The sequence below is a fragment of the Urocampus carinirostris genome, chromosome 4, assembly GCF_059441175.1.
Source record: "Urocampus carinirostris isolate Australia breed hairy pipefish chromosome 4, RoL_Ucar_1.0, whole genome shotgun sequence".
Classification (NCBI taxonomy): Eukaryota; Metazoa; Chordata; class Actinopteri; order Syngnathiformes; family Syngnathidae; genus Urocampus; species Urocampus carinirostris.
In genome coordinates this window covers 30,408,912-30,429,238 of record NC_142352.1, presented here as the reverse complement: position 1 = coordinate 30,429,238, position 20,327 = coordinate 30,408,912, and the positions used below count along the sequence as shown (strand labels likewise).

The following is a 20,327-nucleotide window of genomic DNA, read 5'->3' as shown; positions in this document are numbered from 1 at the left end:
CTGCAAGAGGACAGCGTTGAGATTGTATAGCTTGCCGTGCAGGTGTAAAACTGTTTCCACTTAACTGTAAAAAAAACAAACACAAACACATTCAATGCCGAAGATGAAAATCCTTTCGCCCTGTTGTGAAAAATGCATACATGCCAACTTTTGGACATATTGCACACTCTATTTTTTACATGCGAAACGCAATTAGTCTCCAGAAAGAAAAAAATCGTGAGTTTAAAACCAGGAGTGGCAAACTTTAAGCAAAATGGGAATTTACAGGGTTCATACACGTTTCATTGCCAAATTCAAGTAATTTTGAGGACTTTCAAGGCTAATTTTCCAATTTCTCCAGTAACATTAAATGGAAAAATCCAGTGTGAAACATGTATTTTGAAGAGCGACAAATATTTTGCGATTTACATGTGATTTTGAATCATGCGTGTACATATATCAAGAGAAACTATTTTTAGAGTAAATCGCAAATATTTTTGTATTTGAGACAAATCTCTATGCTATGCTATTTTTTTTGCATGGCCCGTAATAAATATCCAAAATTGGTAGGTGATGCTCAGACTAATACACATTTTATAGTGCACTGTTTAGGTGTAGCATGCACCTGTCCAATTGGGCAAGACCTGAAGTGGGCGATTACACTTCATGGGACAATGCCACCATCATCTGCCTTTAATCAAGAGAAAAGAAAAAGAAATGCAATGGCAACGCAAAGCCACCAGAGAGCAGTCTCTGCATTATTTAAAGGACACAAGGCAACAATTTCAAGCATTTACTAGTAATTCACCCAAATTTCAAGCACTATTCATACCTCAAATACATTCAAATTTAGGCATTTTAAAAGGAATTCACGCACCCGTAGAAACCCAGGATAAAGCATTCTACTACAAAACAAAGCTAAACATTTTGAGTTGACATCATTTCATTCTGGCCTGCCTGAGAACAGAAAGTCTGGGTCTGACCTGAGCCGGACAGAGATTGACATCCCTGATTTAGTACAACACAGAAGGCAGAGACCACCACCTTGCAACTTTTAAAACACAATTATCAGTGCTTTTGGTATTGAATGACCAAATAGGTTTGATGAAAGTCGTTATTTTAGAGGGCAGTTTTGAGTTTTTAAAGCAGTAAAAGCATTTGATACCCAAAATGAAACTCTTTTCCAGAGTTGTGAATAAATGTGTTTTGAACGTCATCTGGCAAGTTACTCATGTAGGTTGAATAAGAACGCATACTGCTTGTATGAAAGTGAGATGGTGCCACGATGTGGTCAAATTGTTTTCTACAGACTGTCGTGCAAAATAAATAGGGCAGTTTACTTACGTCCACTCCAGATATCCGTCCATCCATTATCTGCATCGATTATCCTCAGTAGGGTCACGGGGGTGCTGGAGCCCATCTGACTCGCTCATTCGCACCTAGGGACAATTTGAACCGGCCAATAAACATGACATGCATGTTTTTCGGAATGTGTGAGGAAACCGGAGAGCCCGGAGGAAACCCACCCAAGCACGGGGAGAACATGCAAACTCCACACAGGAACGTTCGCACTCCAGACATATCAAACACAAATAGCTGAAATCCACACACAGCCTTTAATACTGTGCATTTAATACAGATTTCACTTGTAATGACCAGGATTTTTTTTTCTTGCCCGATTAGCCTCAGAAGCAAATTATGCGTAGTTTGACTCATTTTTAATTCATATAGCTTGTAGCATAAATTACTTTGTAGGTCTCATAAATAAGAATGATGACAAAAGTGCCAAAATGACCGTCCATTTCATGAGCGGAAACAATGAGGGCATATATCATGGAAAACTGTGACTACACATTTCATCTTGGCATCGCTTGATGGACACATCGCATTTGACCTCTTCATTAAATTTAATGTAAAACACAATACTCTCTTTTAACCACATGACATTTATTTTGAATGTCGTATGAATGTTTAAACATCAACAGCGGGGCATATATGCAAGCCAGGGTTCGTACACCCTTTTCATAGCTAAAAATTTACGAACTTTTTAAGGAATTTCAAAGTCAGTTTTCCAATTCCTCCGGTACCATTTAAATGGTGTACAGGACTGTTTTTTAGAAAATTAGAATATTGTGATAAAGTTCTTTATTTTCTGTAATGCAATTAAAAAAACAAAAATGTCATACATTCTGGATTCATTACACATCAACTGAACTATTTCAAGCCTTTTATTATTTGAATATTGCTGAATTTGGCTTACAGCTTAAGAAAACTCAAAAATCCTATCTCAAAATATTAGAATATCATGAAAAAGTATACAAGTAGGCTATTCAACTAATCACCCGAATCATCTAATTAACTCGAAACACCTTGCGAGGGTTTCCTGAGCCTTAAAAACACTCAGCTTGGTTCAGTAAACTAAATCACAAGTATGGGGAAGACTGCTGATCTGACTGCTATCCAGAGGACCATCATTGATTCCCTCCATCAGGAGGGTAAGACACAAAAAGAAATTTCTCAAAGAGCAGGCTGTTCACAGAGTGCAGTTTCAAAGCATATCCACAAAAAGTCTGTTGGAAGGGAAAAATGTGGCCGGAAACGCTGCACAACCAAGAGAGATGACCGCAGCCTTAACAAAATTGTGAAGAAGAGCCGCTTCCAGAATTTGGGGGAGCTTCAAAGACAGTGGGCTGAAGCTGGAGTCCAGGTATCAAAAGCCACAGTTCACAGACGTGTCCGGGAAATGGGCTACAATAGCCGTATTCCCATGGTCAAGCCACTTCTGAACTCAAGACAACGGAAGAAGCGTCTGACTTGGGCTATGGAGAAGAAGCACTGGACAGTTGCAGAGTGGTCCAAAGTCCTCTTTTCAGACGAAAGCAAGTTTTGAATTTCATTTGGGAGTCAAGGCGCCAGAGTCTGGAGAAAGGCTGGAGAGGAGCAAAATCCAAGTTGCTTGAAATCCAGTGTGAAGTTCCCACAGTCAGCAATGGTTTGGGGAGCCATGTCAGCTGCTGGTGTTGGTCCACTGTGTTTCATCAAGTCCAGAGTAAATGCAACTGTGTACCAAGAGATTTTAGAGCACTACATGCTTCCATCTGCTGAAAAGCTCTATGGAGATGAGGATTTCATTTTCCAGCATGATCTGGCACCTGCCCACAGTGCCAAAACCACCAGTAACTGGTGCACTGACCATGGCATCACTGTCCTTGATTGGCCTGCTAATTCCCCTGACCTGAACCCCATCGAGAATTAGTGGGGTATAGTTAAGAAGAAGATGAAAGACACCAGACCTACAAATGCAAATGAGCTGAAGGCCGCTATCGAAGCATCCTGGGCATCAATAACACCTCAGCAATGCCACAGGCTGATTGCCTCCATGCCACGCCGGATTGATGCAGTAATCCGTGCAAAAGGATTCCCAACCAAGTACTGAGTGCATCAATGGACATTTTCAAATGTTTGATTTAGTTTTGCTGTTATAAAATTATTTTTTTACTTGGTCTGAGGAAGTATTCTAATATTTTGAGATAGGATTTTTGAGTTTTTTTCAGCTGTAAGCCAAAATCAGCAATATTCAAATAATAAAAGGCTTGAAATAGTTCAGTTGATGTGTAATGAATCCAGAATGTATGACATTTTTGTTTTTTTAATTGCATGACAGAAAATAAAGAACTTTATCACAATATTCTAATTTTCTGAGACAGTCCTGTATATTACATGATTATATAGTTAATCATAAATATTGATTGTAGTTATCATTATTAACACGAATGATGTCTTTAAGGTGGCTGGAAGCCAAGGAAAGTCAATTCTTCCATAGTTTAATTTACAGTATGTGTCTCGCATAATCTAAGTGTAGCGCCAATCAAAAGAACAGGTATTCATTTTGTTGACTTTGATCACTAAAAGTAACTCGCTACTTTGTGCTTGATCGAGATGTTACTATCTAGGCTACGTGAACCATCTTTTTCTCTCAGTCAGCTGGCATAAACTGACATGAATTCCCCTTTCTCCTTCAAAAATGCACGCGATTTGGCTACATTGTACCGATGATGCTTCACATGACAACGCCATTCAAACTAATGCCATCTCCCTGTTAATAGCGAGGGAAAATATGCAATGGCAAAGCGAGGTCACCAGAGAGCAGTGTCGATGTCATTTTTAAGTACTCATGTTTTCATTGAAAACTAGGTCTATCGAATCATATTGACGAGAAACAAGCCAGCAATTTCCAGCATTCACCAGCACTTCAAATTAAAGCACGTTACCACCTTGAAAACACATTAAAAATCAAGCATTTTCAAGGATTTCAAGCACCCGTACGGACCCTGGCCAGCTTTGAGTCCCTTACCGTACCGTGTGTACTAACTGTAATGAAAAGAGAACTGCACGTAATATAATCTGACTTTGTATGGTTAAAAGCGTTTAAAAGAGCTGTTGTAATAGTTTAAATGGAATGAACGAAAAGGAAACTCGTTTTTCCCTTTTTTTTTGCACAAGTTTACTGGGCTTCAACAAGATGTGTTGTGTATTTTTTTGTAGATATGGCAACATCTTTGGTTAAGGATGCCGACGTTCCCTCTTGGTAAGTAGGTAACACTGAATGGTTCTCAGACGGTCCTTGGCAGGGGCAAATTCTGGTTGCAGTTTCAAGGTGGACTCGTACCAGCGCATTGCTTTCTCAAACTCCTCCTGCAGCCATGGAACAGAACAAACATGTGAATGAAAAGTTGTCTAAAGAACTCATTCAATGCCATAACATATGGATATGTTTTCAGAAGCAATGTCTCCGAGTGCCAAAGCATAAAGATGAGTTTTTTTTTTGTCTTATTTTAAAAGAATTTGGATTTGCCGCAGCTGATCGTTATGTATCAAGCCTCTGGGAATGATTTCAGTATAATAAATCTCAATTAGTTGGCTTAGTCCACACATCGAGCAAGCCCCCACTTGCTAGTGTTGCCTCCTTGTATCCAGCGAATGAGACTGTGTAGGCGGCCCTATATGTCGAATAGGCATAGGAGAGCAGTGTAGTAAGAGTATTGAAGATATGGATAAGCACACAGAGTTAACGCTACAACAGAACTGTTCCTTTAAAAAAAAAGTTCCCTTGTTATAATATGGGGAGAGAGGGACGAGGTTTTGGTCACCGGGAACATTGGGCATTGTTCATACATAAGTTCAGTGTTCTTGTAATAAAACGTTATTTTGGAAGCAAAGAGCCCTTGTGTTTATGGAAAGCATTTTTTAGATATTGGAGGTATCACGAATGCAAAAAAAAAACGCACTGAAGTGAAATCTCTGCTTGAAAAATATCCCGTCACATAAAGGAGTTTTTCCCAGACCTTTTCTCGGAAAAGGGTATTTCAAGAAAACGTATGCCTTGTTATAAAAATCTTAATACATAACAAGATTAATGTGAAAAGTGTATTGGTTGTCAAGGGGGCAGGACCAAGATAAGCTCCCGCTTTTTCACATCTGCCAATATTTTTCCTTCGTTTCTGGAAATATCTAATCAAAGCTGTTAATTTTAAACTAATTGTACCCTTGTATATGATGAACAGTGGGGAAAAAAATGTCCATCAATGTTCAAAAGTTTACTAAACAATAGTAAAAGCTAAAAACATACTTCAAATGAAAGAAGAGGGTTAAAGCATTCTTTTGAAATATCCTATGCGGCGGTAGAACTAAATTATCTATGGGCCCTCAAAAATGAGTCAAAATGGCAAAAATTGGCTGGCACCACTCCTCCAATTAGAGAGAAACGTCTGGCATTGAATGAGTTAAAGGATGCAAACGGGGACAAAATGGTGGATTTTACCATGGCGATGTAGACGTTGGCAAGTGTGAAGTGGTTCACCACAAAGTGTGGAGTAATTTCTACAGCCATGCGAGCAACTGTAAGAGCGTCCTCCCACAGTCGAGCATTTTGGAAGATGTTGGCCAGGCTGATGAGAGGAACATCCTGATTAGGGGGGAAAAAAGAAATACAGTGATCCCTCCTGTTTCGCAAGGGTTGTGTTCCTAAAACCCCTCGCGATAGTCAAAACCCGCCATGTATAAACAATTATTTATTTATTCAATAAATAGTCCAGAACAAATACAATATACAAGTTATAGTACATGTTTGACAAAATAAAAGTACAATATTAGACGCTTTTTTTTTTTTTACAAATAACTTCTTTACTGTCAATTTACAATTTTTAAATAATCTGGCAGTTTTATTGCTCAAGTGTATTAATGCCACAATCCACATGATTTTTATAATTTGACACCATCATGTGGACGTTATGAAAAACTGCATTTACCTTCTGGTTGGCAACCCCAAAAAAAAGACATGTTGGACTAAAATAAAAACAAAAAAATGTGCCTGGAGCCATAAATAAATTTAAGTTATTATAATAAAGGTAATACATACTCTTTACATATTGATTGGTAAACGTTCCAAATGTGTTCATTTTTGTCCTACAGAAACCATATATTTTTCCCCTAATAAAACATTTTTGAAAATGCACCAGGGAGCCACAAGGGAGCGCCAAAGACCCACATGTGGCTCAGAACATGTTCGGTGGGTCAAGAAAGCCAACTTTGTCGGCGATAGAAAGCATCTTCCTCTGCCTTTTACTGCTTTCGTGTGTTCAGTTTTGTTGACATGATGGCTTTTAGAGAAACTTGAAAATGAAGATTTGCGCCTACATAATTGAGGATCATCATGCTGTTTTACTTAAGCGTACTACTCAGACCGCAACGTCATTAAAGCGAAAGGAGACAGGAAGAAAAGGGGCGGGGCAACTGTTAGCCAATCGTAATGCACAACACAACACACGAAAGAAAACTTTGTAGGATACTTTGCTCTACTTGAATATTATGCAATGTACAGTCAGAAAACAATACATGTAAAGATCAGAACTCTGATTTACTGCTTTAGGAGGAGTAAATATCCTTTTATTGACATGCTAAATGCACAAAGATGACATACCTTCATATGATAAGGAGCGTAATTGAGGGCCTGTCGCAAACAGTCGATTGCCCTTTTGCCCTGACCTTTCACTCTCCAATAAAGTGCAGCCATACTGGACAATACCCAAGATGTTTGGTTCTAAAAGAGATCATGTTTCAAGTTACATTTTAATTAAAAGAAGGATAAGCCGAGTGTTCAAATGAGAGTAAACGATTACTACAATAAGGATATGTCTTAGAGCAGGAGTGGGCAAATATTTTTGAATCACTGTTCGCATTGGGTTAAAACATTTTGGCAGACGGAATGGGAGGGAAAAAAATGATAGAATTGATTTTTTTATGGTATCTGCAGAGCGTCTCAGATCCACTAATTGGGTAGTACACAGGAAGAAAAACAATGTAGACCTTTCCAATTCTTGTCATTTGGATCAACTAATAAATACACATGTAGATATCTACATAACGTTTTGGAGAAATAACGCCACGATCTGCACCATAATTGGAATCAGCTATCAAAATGGAATGGACTTCATTTCCATGCAATGCAACCGCATGAATACAAGAGGTAGGCAAACTACGACCCAGAGGCTTTTTAATCCGTCACGCCAAATTTGAACATATAATCCTAATATGAATACAATTGTTCACAAAAAGTTAACAAACCACTCGCTACTTCACCGTTCCGTTATAGCTGGTTCACTCCTTCACGGAAACTAACATATTTAATTAAGTCATGTTTATTTGTATAGCCTTTACAAAAGATGCTTCCTGTATCATTGCGGAATGTTTTGTGCTCTCTCTCGCTGATTGCAAGGCTTTGATCATTGTGCGCCCCCCAAAAAAATATCAACTAATTTGAAATTCGTAATGGTTTTAATTCGTTCCCTCTCTCTCTCTCTCTCTCTCCATTTCCCAGTCAGTAAGTCACCAGGTCACATTGTACCGATGATGCTTCACATGACAACCCCCCCAAAAAACAACTAATTTAAAGACTGTTTACCTTTAAAATCAAACTGTTTTCTGTATTGCTATTTTTACACTTTTTATTTTCCTGCTCAGAGCCTTTGCTCGAAGAATGCTGGTCGACTCCGACTCCAAGAACCAAGAAGGTATTTGCAGGCTCGAGAGCATTCCCCATTCGAGCCCCGGTGCTGTGGATTGCTCTGCCTTCTTAGATAAGATCTGCAACCTCTGTGTAAGTGTTTAGATCTAAACTTAAGACACACATACTCTATATTATATAGTCTATAGCCTATGGTTGATGTCGACCTCATACTTTTTTTTTCCTGTCCTTTCCAGTAGCCTGGTTGGCGGAGTGAGAGAGAACGACGAACCTGGATGAGTGAGCGGAATACCACCAGGACCTGAAGCATGCCTCAACCGTTGTTGCTGTCTTTGACTTCTTGAACAATTTTACTCATTACTTATGTTTATTGTTGATGTTGACTACGCTTGTGTATGTATATTGTTACCCATTGCAACATTTATGGCAGCCTGGTAGTCCTGGAAGGTGGATTACCTTATGTGTAACCCTGTCAAGGTTTCTTCTTTTCCTCATTTTGAGGTTTTTGATTTTTTCTTCCCTGCATGGAGGTTTGCCGATCAGGGTATGTTATAATTGTGGCCTGTAGAGTCCTTCGAGGGCTTGTAATTAAGGGCTATACAAATAAATATGACTTGACTTACATTTTGAGAGTGTAGATGGTCTATTTGTACATTGAAAAAAAAAAAAAAAAAAATGTAGCCGCAGATAGCTGCATGATTATTTATCGCTAGTAGTGACAATATGAGAAAGATTGTATATTCCTTTATCTTTTTTACTTTATGCAAGTAGACCCCCCCATACACACAAAAAACTTTTTTTTTCTGTCAATTTTTTTAACCCAATGTGGCCTGCTAATGAAAAACTCCACCCCTGCTCTATAGCGTACAGTTATACAAAAAGGGCCCTATCAAACAGAACTAGTTAGGAACAGTGTTTCTTGTTGCTAAATTATTTACACACATTTGACGGGGAGCAGTGTTTCAATGGAATAAAGCACAATGATGGCTCCACCAACTAAACCAAAAGTATAAGATTCTAAGTATAAGTAAATGTGCATGAACAGGCTGTGAAAAAGAAAAGGTTAAAAACATTGATGGCGACACAAAGCAGTCCACATGAAAACAGACAGCCTTTTTGTCAATTGCGTGCTTAGCTGAGGATGGCAACTGGCCACCTAATCTTACTGTACCCTTTATAAAAAGTACTGTACAATATAACACAATTAAGGCAACCTTTTGTCATACATTAGTTTTACCTCAAAAATTTCGATTTCAACTTACCTTCTCCAATACTTTGGCAATCCGAGTCCCCACCTGCTCAAACGACTGAGGGGAATATTCCTCCTTGCCAAGGTTTTGCAGGACCTGTAGTGGGAGACATTTATACAATACATGGGACAAGGACAGAGACTAATACTTGTTCTCTGATCATGTTTTAGCCTACTTCACTCAGTTGGCTCTCCCCTGTGTAGTGGATCGCAGCTCGATTAGCCATGCCTGCCAGGTGGTCCAGAGTGTGCATGCTAGCAGCTAAGTTTGCATTGCATAACGGCTCGACCGCTGGCTCTTGAAGTGGGGTAGCAAAGTCAATGTGTTCTGTAATGCTAGAAAAGGAGACTCATATTAAAATAGGAATCACTTTAAAACCTCAATGTTTCTAAAATGGTGGCAAGATACAAGAGGTTAAATTAATAACTCAAGGGTGCGTACACTTTTTTCATGGACAAATTCAAGCACTTTTTCAAGATTTTTAAAAATTAATTAATAAATTAATTAGTACATTTTTAAAGCCACTTTTCCAGTTTCTGTTGTTGAAGCAGTGAAAGGGGAGGGGGCAATCTGGGGGCCGCCAAGATGGACGCTGATCGACCAGCACCCCTTGACTTGAGATCTCCGATGCAGAATCTATTTATAGTCACTTTCATACAGTATTGTGACCGGACACCTGCTCTGCGTTTTTTTACATCTCACTGAGAATTGATGACCCATGCCTTCGCCGTGCTGCCGAAGCGATGCATCTGTACTCTCTACTCTCTACTCTGTATTTTGCAGAGCCACAAATATAAATGTGATTTACATGTAGAATTTTTAACCTCGCATGTGTATTAATAAATACGATTTTTAGCTCATGGGTTAATTGCGAATATACTTGTGTATCTGAACTAAACATGCATAAATATTTTTGTGACAATTCTTTCCCCAAATCGGTGTTGGTCAAAATGATGTTATTATGTAGCTTAGGGGCCGGTCACACAGACATTTGCGGCTGAATCACGGCCAGAAATTTCTGCCTTTGAGGCAGACGCTATTGGACGCATTGAGATCGCCATTCAGGCGAGATACAGCGGTGCTTAACACGAGGTCGAAAATTCGCGCGCGGGTGGCAGCGCGAAAATGTTTGGCGCTGCTAAATTCTTCAGAGCGCGGGTACACAGCCTTTCACGAGCGTATTGAGGCTGAACCACCGTGAAGCAGATGCTGTTGGGCGCTGTTGGACGTTTTGAGACCGCCATATAGACGAGATAGAGCAGTGCTTTACTCGCAGTCGAAAATTTTCACGTGGTTGGCCGTGCTCAAAACTTTTGAGCTGCTCAAAAGTTTGAGCACGTGTTGAACCGCGTGCCGCACACGTGGTCGACACGAGGAAATGACGCAGAAATGACGCGGAACAACGTGCTCTGGCCGCGGCCAGGGCGTGGTTACACATGGGTAGGACGGGAAATTTCAGCGGGTAATCGTGGGTGGAGCATGGTAATAGCATGTTCTGCCCCTGTATCGCGGTGTTATTACGTGAAATTAGCGTGTTACGCGTGTGACGGTCAAACGCCTTTCTCCGCGTATAAACAGCGCGAATGCCGTGCACACGTTAGTTGTGCTCGAGACGTCAAGGGGGTGAACATGGATCCCCGTCAGCGTAGTGACCTCGTCTTAATCCATTTTTATTTCTTGACATTTCTTTTCAAGATAATAAAATAAAAATGATGCCATAGCTTGAAATCTTGATCTTCACGGGACTGTGTCTTGTGCGGTTATGATTTCTACAGCCCGGTGCCGAGATTTGCATCCCCTCGCTACTACAACCACGTTTACCTCGTTTTATCTCACTTTTAGGGAATGTAATGGCGAACATATAACCAAAACCACTTCGTCTTGCATTTGTTGGAAATGTAATACAACTTAAACCATTCCGTCTTTGTTTTTGTTGTGAACGTAATCGAACGGTAAATCCTCCCCCCCTCGCGTGAACGCGCATTCTGCTGCGCTTCCAACGAAAGCGATCGTATTCTATATAAAACGCTTATTAAAACTATAAAGTGAGCTAATTATAACAATTGGGAGATCCTAGTCTATATAACGCGTTTATTTAAACAATAAAGTGCGATCGTATTCTACAAAATGCATTTGTTAACGCGGATGAAAAAGTCAAAAGCGATCGCAGCAGAATGCGCGTTCACGCGAGGGGGTGAGGGTGTGGTGGTGTTGCGTAGGAGTCGGATTTGGGCACAACACCGGCTCGGGAGCTTTTAAACCCGTGGTCCACACGAGAAAATGACGCAGAAATGACGCGATGAGGAAGCGGAACAGTCGCCGGCGTGTTTTGCGGGCATACCACCGATGAACAGCGGGTTGGCCAATTTTGCGCATTTTCCATCCCGGGCAACCACGGGCAAAAAAAAACCCAAAGTTTTAGCCGTGATTCAGACGCAAACAGCTGTGTGACCGGCCCCTTACATTTTCAATTGCAGGAAGTTCTTTAGAACACATGACCCATAATAAATGTCCATAATCCTTGTACTAATACACATTTCATAGTGCCTTGCGTAAGTTTAGCCTGCAACTGTCCGCTTGGGCGCGACTTGTAGAGGGCGATGACGCTTTATAGGACAATGCCATACACACTTATGCCAGCTGCTGTTAATGACGATAGAAGAAATCTAATGAAAAACAAAGCCACCAAAGAGAAGTGTTGGCTTCATTTTCAAGCAGACTTGTTAAAAAACATTGCAAAAAATTTAAGTATTTACAAGCACTTCACCAAAAGTTCAAGAACTTTTCAAACCTTAAAAATGCAACATTCAAATGCCATTATTTTCAAGGATTTCAAGAACCTGTACGAACCCTGGAACTACAAAAGTGAGGTCTGATTCCCATTGTAAATGCAAAAAAAAGCGTACTCAATGTTCTTTGCTGACACAGCAAGCCAGGTGCTTGCTGCGGTTGTGAGGTCCACCCTTCGTGTGCGCTGGCACTCTTCTAGCCCTGGCCAGCCAAGACTCATATAGTCCCTCCAGCGGTCTGTCCAGGATAAATTAATAAAACAGACGCATATTCATTTTAAGATTAATTCCACCACATTTACTACATATGCTTAATCCTAAAGGAGGGGAAAATTAATAGTACCTGCAGGGCCTGCTGAGGGGATAGTTGGTCCACTAATCTCCAGAATAGAATTTCCTTCAGACTCTGGCTCCGCACCTTGGCTAAAATCAGAGGAGGCCGCATTCTCAACACCATCCAATTTTGCCTTTCTGACTCTTTTGACTTGAAAGGTGATCTGACAACATCCAAAATCACTCAAAATCAATATCATATTTTTGACACAAAGTTTTTGGTTCAACTGATGTGCCATTACCCATTCTGAACCGTCGTCATCCTCACAGTTTCCAAAACAGGGGCCCCCGCCACCACGGGCCCCCATCACACGGTCGTTCTTGAGCACCCGGATTCCTTGCAAGTCACCTTGTCTTCCACTGACATCTAAAGCCCCCTTGAAACTTCCCATTAGGTGTTCCTTCAGCTGCCACTCCTCTTCACTTTCCACACCCGTATTTGTGAGTGAAACTGTCGACCCGGAAGAGGAGCGAGAAGCCTGGCTTTTTTCTGCTGCCTCGCCTGACCCGTTTGTGTCCAAGATAACCTCTGTGTAATTACAAAAAAATTAAAACAACATTTCAGCAATGCATGCCAATTAGGAATTTACCTCGTAGTAAAATTAAGAGTGGCCATATAGCAAAGTAAGTCTCAATTTAGGGTCTTCTGACCTTTGTGAAAAAACTGTTTAAACATGATTATTAATTATTTGCAGGGCAACTTTTCACCTTATAATCAAAGAACCAAAATGAAAAAAGAACTCATTCACTGAAAAATACATTTGGTGTTTAATTATTCTTGATGGTTAAGTGCCAGGGTCATGCACCCCCGACACATCAGTTCCGAGTACAGTTAAAAGGTATTGGAAAATTTATTGTTGTATACTCTGATTTATCGTAGCTTTTTTCAGTGATTAAGGGTTTTTACTTTGAATCATATTCTTACTTTCAAAGAGCAGAGAGTCCTCTATGGCCAAAACAGATGATGCATCCAGTTTTTCGTCATCACCACCCCAGTCCTGCTGCTGCATGGAAACTTCGTCCCCAGGACTACAACCAGATCCCTCTGGAACAACACAAGTTTATGTATAAATGTTTGCAAGATCATTCATTCGTGAATCAATTTTGTAATATTTATTTAGCGATAATGGCAATTCTGTGGTGTCAAATATTACAATTGCCATACTAGATTGTTGTTGTCAAGTCACAATATTAAAAGCAGTACAACTGTTTTTTAAAACTATAGATCGTATTTTATATTGGGTGTCTAGTTTATTTTTGCATTACCCATGAAACGGATGACCTAGAGCTTCGACTCACGGGAAACAACATTTGGGACAGTTATATTTTAGCATCAAAGAGACCTGCCTCAAACTGAGAGTACCAAATGCTAGCGTGCAGGTAGCCAGCCGTTCACTAAATCGCTCTCTCACACTGAAAGGAGGAGGCCTCCAATTTTGTTGTACCGTAAAATTTGGACTATAAGCCGCGACTTTTTTCCCAAGCTTTCAACCCTGCGGCTTATGCAACAATGCGGCCAATTTATGCATTTTTTTTTCTAATGGCCCCTAGGGGCGTCTGGGCAGTAAAGATACGAGTGAGATACGTAGAATGGTGAGGAAGACGCAAGTTCAAAGTAACTTTGTGCAAAACAAAACTAACATTAACAAGCCCTCATCATGGGAAAGGTGTAAATCGAAAGGGGAGGGCTAACTGGCATAATGGGAATAATTTTACGGGCCTGTTTATTTGTAAACAGAAATAATGTGGTGAAATAAACAGACTATGAAAAGAAACGTCCAAAAAAGCAGATTTTTTTTTACGCGGGTTTCCCTTTATCTGTTGACATTATCGTGTGTTTTGGAGTAAATATTTTACACGGTTGAATTCTATGGATTGTCCTTGATGTTACAAAGCCATTTTTGCGGACATTCAATATAGTTGAGACAGCCAGGGGACGAAGTAACGCATTATAACGGCTTTAATGTTTTCCGGTATCTTGTTTCAGACTAATTGTGATGATTCCCTGATGAGTCTATTTTGAAATAATCATAGAATAGAATAGAATAGAATTTACTTTTATTGTCATTCTTTGTAACAATGCACACAGAACGAAATGTCGATACACCTGACCCGTACAGTTAAACTGTAGCGAGCCGATGCAGCCGCAGCCAAACAGGGCGCAGCCATTTTAGTCATTAGGTGACCAAACCCCCCAATTCCAACCCTTAATGCAGAGCGCCAAGCAGGGAGGCAATGAGTACCAATGTTGTAAGTCTTGGGCATGACTCGGCTAATATGTGGCTAATAGTACTGTTGACTGCAGAAAAAAATGAACTCATTTCACGAGCTAATGGCAGTAGTCGTTAGGCCACCTTACCCTTGATTGCTGGCGAGAATTTTAGCCTACCCTATTTCCAACATGGCAAGTGTAAAAAATAAAAGGAAAGTTGACTACAGGGCCCACCGCTTCCCAGACAAGTAGAAATTGGGAGCATTTTTTTTACAGATATCCAAAACAACTGCAACCCCTAAATTGCCAAGGGACTGTGGGTGTTTTCAAAGAATATAACAGGGGTCAGGAACCTTTATACAGGGAGTGCAGAATTATTAGGCAAGTTGTATTTTTGAGGATTAATTTTATTATTGAACAACAACCATGTTCTTAATGAACCCAAAAGTCTCATTAATATCAAAGCTGAATATTTTGGAAGTTGGAGTGGGGCTTTTTTAGTTTTAGCTATTTTAGGAGGATATCTGTGTGTGCAGGTGACTATTACTGTGCATAATTATTAGGCAACTTAACAAAAAACAAATGTATACCCATTTCAATTATTTATTTTCATCAGGGAAACCAATATAACAGCTCAACATTCACAAATATACATTTCTGACATTCAAAAACAAAACAAAAACAAATCAGTGACCAATATAGCCACCTTTCTTTGCAAGGACACTCAAAAGCCTGCCATCCATGGATTCTCTCAGTGCTTTGATCTGTTCACGATCAACATTGCGTGCAGCAGCAACCACAGCCTCCCAGACACTGTTCAGAGAGGTGTACTGTTTTCCCTCCTTGTAAATCTCACATTTGATGAGGGACCACAGGTTCTCTATGGGGTTCAGATCAGGTGAACAAGGAGGCCATGTCATTAGTTTTTCTTCTTTTAGACCCTTTCTTGCCAGCCACGCTGTGGAGTACTTGGATGCGTGTGATGGAGCGTTGTCCTGCATGAAAATCATGTTTTTCTTGAAGGATGCGGACTTCTTCCTGTACCACTGCTTGAAGAAGGTGTCTTCCAGAAACTGGCAGTAGGACTGGGAGTTGAGCTTGAGTCCATCCTCAACCCGAAAAGGCCCCACAAGCTCATCTTTGATGATACCAGCCCATACCAGTACCCCACCTCCACCTTGCTGGCGTCTGAGGCGGACTGGAGCTCTCTGCCCTTTACCGATCCAGCCACGGGGCCCATCCATCTGGCCCATCAAGACTCACTCTCATTTCTTCAGTCCATAAAACCTTAGAAAAATCCGTCTTGAGATTTTTCTTGGCCCAGTCTTGACGTTTCAGCTTGTGTGTCTTGTTCAGTGGTGGTCGTTTTTCAGCCTTTCTTACCTTGGCCATGTCTCTGAGTATTGCACACCTTGTGCTTTTGGGCACTCCAGTGATGTTGCAGCTCTGAAATATGGCAAAACTGGTGGCAAGTGGCATCTTGGCAGTTGTACGCTTGACTTTTCTCAGTTCACGGGCAGTTATTTTGCGCCTTGGTTTTTCTACACGCTTCTTGCGACCCTGTTGACTATTTTGAATGTAACGCTTGATTGTTCGATGACCACGCTTCAGAAGCTTGGCAATTTTAAGAGTGCTGCATCCCTCTGCAAGATATCTCACTATTTTTGACTTTTCAGAGCCTGTCAAGTCCCTCTTCTGACCCATTTTGCCAAAGGAAAGGAAGTTGCCTAATAATTATGCACACCTGATATAGGGTGTTGATGTCATTAGACCACACCCCTTCTCATTACAGAGATGCACATCACCTGATATGCTTAATTGGTAGTAGGCTTTCGAGTCTATACAGCTTGGAGTAAGACAACATGCATAAAGAGGATGATGTGGTCAAAATACTCATTTGCCTAATAATTCTGCACTCCCTGTATGTCACAGTACAGTATGTCGCAAAAGTGAGTACACCCCCAATCACATTTCTGCAGGGATTTCTTTATAATGTTTAATAGAACATCAATGAAGAAACATTGCTTTGGTCCAATGAAAAGAAGTCTGTCAACAGAGGCCATGACCTTCTGGAAAGATACCTTCTGTTTTGATAAGACAAAGATAAATTGATTTGGCTCAGATGAGTGGCAGCAACTAGGTGAATACAAACATGTTTGTTTCGTGCCTAAAGTCACGCATGGTGTTGGCATGAGTGCAACTAGAGTTGGGGAGTTGCATTTCATTAAGGGAAAAACAAACTCAACAGTGTACTGAGAAATACTGGGGCAAGAAATTATACCCTCCCTCCAGAAACTGGGTCGCACGGCAATGTTTTAACATGGCAATGACACCAAATACACTTTTAAGATGACCAGGGCTTTTCTAAAGGGGCTAAGTGTAAATGGGATGGACTGGCCAAGCAAGTCTCCAGATCTAAACTGAATAGATCATCTATAAGGTATCCTCAAGCTGCCCACATAAAACAAACTGGCCTCTGATTGGCCAACCCAAACTGTGATAATTCTGGTTGGCCAAACAATGCATCACTCAAACAACAATTTATAAAGCCCTGAAAAAATGCAGTGTCCTGTAACTATGTCACGTCAAAATATAAATTAGATTTCGCTTTATTGTGCAGCCCTAGTAAAGACGTCATCTTAAGTTAAACCCTTGAAGGGGCGTCGCTACTTTGTGCACTTACGTTTTGCGGGGAGGGGGAGGTGAGGCACTCATTAGCTGCAATAGCTGAGGGATAACTATTTTTTTTGTGTGCAATTTTTAACAATACTGTTTAATGATTTTAATTCATATTTTGATACCTATTTTACCATGTACTTTTAATAGTGCAACCTATCCCTGATTACAGAAAAAACATACAATTTAAAAAAAAAAAAGCTTGATGGTGGGAAAATCTTGTGAATGCCACGCATAAGAGGAAATATAAAATTGGAATAAAATACCACATGGCATGATTTCTATTCAAAGTGTGGTTGTGTCTTACCCAATATCATGTGTGCTTTGTGTGAGGAATAGTTTGATAAAGAGGGATATTTTCATTCATGTTATTTTAGCCCCAATTATTTTTGGCTGGTTCATAAATTAACTGAGTAGCAACACCGCTTTACTTGAGGCAATTTTCACTTCACTAGTCTTATGAAGTGAGATGTGCCAGTTGTTTGTGTGGAACATGTGAGTTATTCAATGCTGTAGTCACAGCCATGTTTACACTCAAAACGCACTGGGATTTTCTTGGCTTTTGGAAACAATAGCACAACTTGTGAAAAATATTTTAAGGCAAAATCTATACCTTGGCAGTTCTTTAACACACTCAGCAACTGTCCTCAACAATGTTAAAAATTATGAAATAATAAAACAACTATGAAATAATAATAATAATAATGGGTCAAGTGCCTCAGATCAATTATGTTACCAAACATGTAGAGAATAGCACTCTAACTATTGGTGCAACAGATCCTTATTGATCTGTAATGCGTTCAGATAAAAGTTCACTGTTGCGGACAAGGGTTATCTGTGGATTGCTCTGAGAAAAACAATACTATGTAAATGCCGTATGTGCAATTCTCATGCACAGTAATCATGGCAAGTAAGGAAAGAAGGAGCTTCAAAACCTCCCGTGTCCTAACACAAGTGTGGATACATTTTGAATTTCCTGTCAAAATGTGGATAGAGGTTAGCAGATAAAACCGTGTGCTGGCACTGTCGCAGTAGAATAATGTATGACAGTGTTGATACACCCATCCCAGCAATTTAGTGACAGGAGTTAAATGAGTAATGAACATTTGGGAGCAGGAATAGGCAAAAGTTGTGGCAGAGTTATCCTGAGCCTTAGCTGTGGTACTTAAAACTAATGATCGAACAGGGGAACAGAAAGCTACACTCAATTCATAATAATTTTTCCTCCTCGATGTTGGTGTAAAAGACGCGCGGCTTCCTGCTACTTTTTTAGCTTTATGGTCAATTATTTCATTATTTTCAGCTTGTAATCTGCATAATTTGATTTTGTTTTCGGTGCCATTTTGTTCAGTTTCACTTTTATCCGCTGCACCTCCCCTAGTTACGCAAACTGGCGGCAAACCGTTAATTTTGGAGCTTGCACTTGCAGTACACACTTGATTTAAGGAACTCGGCCCCAAATAAACCCCAAGCTGCGTAGTTCAGCTGAAACGCACAGTTCGGTTATTAAATACGCATTGTCGGGGTAAAGCTTCATGATAACTTTGGCAGCAAATGAAAGCTTCTGGTAGATTTCAGAATTTGTTTGTCAAATGAAGTTAATCCATCGGGTTTGGGCAGGGTCGGGTTTACATACCTGCGACCCGGGGTCCGGCTGCATTTTTTAGGCCTGATCTTACCTCTATTGGGTACCAATCTCATAATATCACTGTTGTTTGTTAAAATTAAACTTATAAATATATTCAAGTGGAATCAAATTAAGTCAATTTACTATGTTTTCATTTGAAAAGCAGAACATGACAAACGGAGGCCAATTTTCCTGTCTTTTTCTTTTTTCTGCTGATCATTAGAATGATCCAATCTGTGACTCTGATCTGCGGACCGATTAAACTTGAGTTTTCTGATCCTATCTCTAACACAGATTTTTTTGTGTAAACTCCCCTTTTTTATGTGATGTTTTGTGTTGCAAAGAAGATTATCACTATATTTTTTTGCTTCAAAAATACTCACGTGAGCAGTGTTGCTGGTTTGAGAGGTTGTAAAGTAACGGATAAAACTGCAGGCAACGCAGAAGGGGTATGCTGGCGAGACACTGCTCACAGGCAGCAAAGGCTGAGAACAAAGTGGAGGAGGAAATGGCTGACTTCAGCGTGTTTCTAAACAAGGCTAAAGCTCCCGTCACATTGCCCTGAGCCAGCTGCAGGTTCACCAGGCTGAGAAATGTGTGGGGCTATGGGACAGAAAGAAGATCTGTTGAAACAGCTGCAAATAATATTGACACTGAACACTAGAGTAGGTGTATTAGTTATTAAAAAAATTATAATATTTTATATATATATATATATATATATACTGGACTGTCTCAGAAAATTAGAATATTGTGATAAAGTTCTTTATTTTCTGTAATGCAATTAAAAAAACAAAAATGTCATACATTCTGGATTCATTACACATCAACTGAACTATTTCAAGCCTTTTATTATTTTAATATTGCTGAATTTGGCTTACAGCTTAAGAAAACTCAAAAATCCTATCTCAAAATATTAGAATATCATGAAAAAGTATACAAGTAGGCTATTCAACTAATCACCTGAATCATCTAATTAACTCGAAACACCTTGCGAGGGTTTCCTGAGCCTTAAAAAACACTCAGCTTGGTTCAGTAAACTAAATCACTGCTGATCTGACTGCTGTCCAGAGGATCATCATTGATACCCTCCATCAAGAGGGTAAGACACAAAAAGAAATTTCTCAAAGAGCAGGCTGTTCACAGAGTGCAGTTTCAAAGCATATCCACAAAAAGTCTGTTTGAAGGGAAAAATGTGGCCGGAAACGCTGCACAACCAAGAGAGATGACCGCAGCCTTAACAAAATTGTGAAGAAGAGCCGCTTCCAGAATTTGAGGGAGCTTCAAAGACAGTGGGCTAAAGCTGGAGTCCAGGTATCAAAAGCCACAGTTCACAGACGTGTCCGGGAAATGGGCTACAATAGCCGTATTCCCATGGTCAAGCCACTTCTGAACTCAAGACAACGGAAAAAGCGTCTGACTTGGGCTATGGAGAAGA

General features: G+C 40.1%; 1 protein-coding gene across 1 annotated transcript in view; it reads right to left on the bottom strand.

Moving 5' to 3' along the window:
* Positions 1–758: 758 nt before the first annotated feature.
* The window catches only part of ttc17 (tetratricopeptide repeat domain 17), a 32,962-nt gene continuing 13,393 nt past the window's right edge, over positions 759–20,327 (bottom strand). Inside the window, exons 16-25 of the mRNA XM_088334137.1 lie at positions 19,273–19,492; positions 13,300–13,419; positions 12,617–12,903; positions 12,385–12,538; positions 12,159–12,279; positions 9,428–9,587; positions 9,265–9,348; positions 6,959–7,078; positions 5,801–5,944; positions 759–4,674 (exon numbers count right to left, since the gene is read on the bottom strand). Of these exons, the coding sequence (XP_088190263.1) occupies positions 4,543–4,674; positions 5,801–5,944; positions 6,959–7,078; positions 9,265–9,348; positions 9,428–9,587; positions 12,159–12,279; positions 12,385–12,538; positions 12,617–12,903; positions 13,300–13,419; positions 19,273–19,492 (1,542 nt within the window). The 3' untranslated portion in view covers positions 759–4,542. The remainder of the gene's footprint in view (positions 4,675–5,800; positions 5,945–6,958; positions 7,079–9,264; positions 9,349–9,427; positions 9,588–12,158; positions 12,280–12,384; positions 12,539–12,616; positions 12,904–13,299; positions 13,420–19,272; positions 19,493–20,327) is intronic.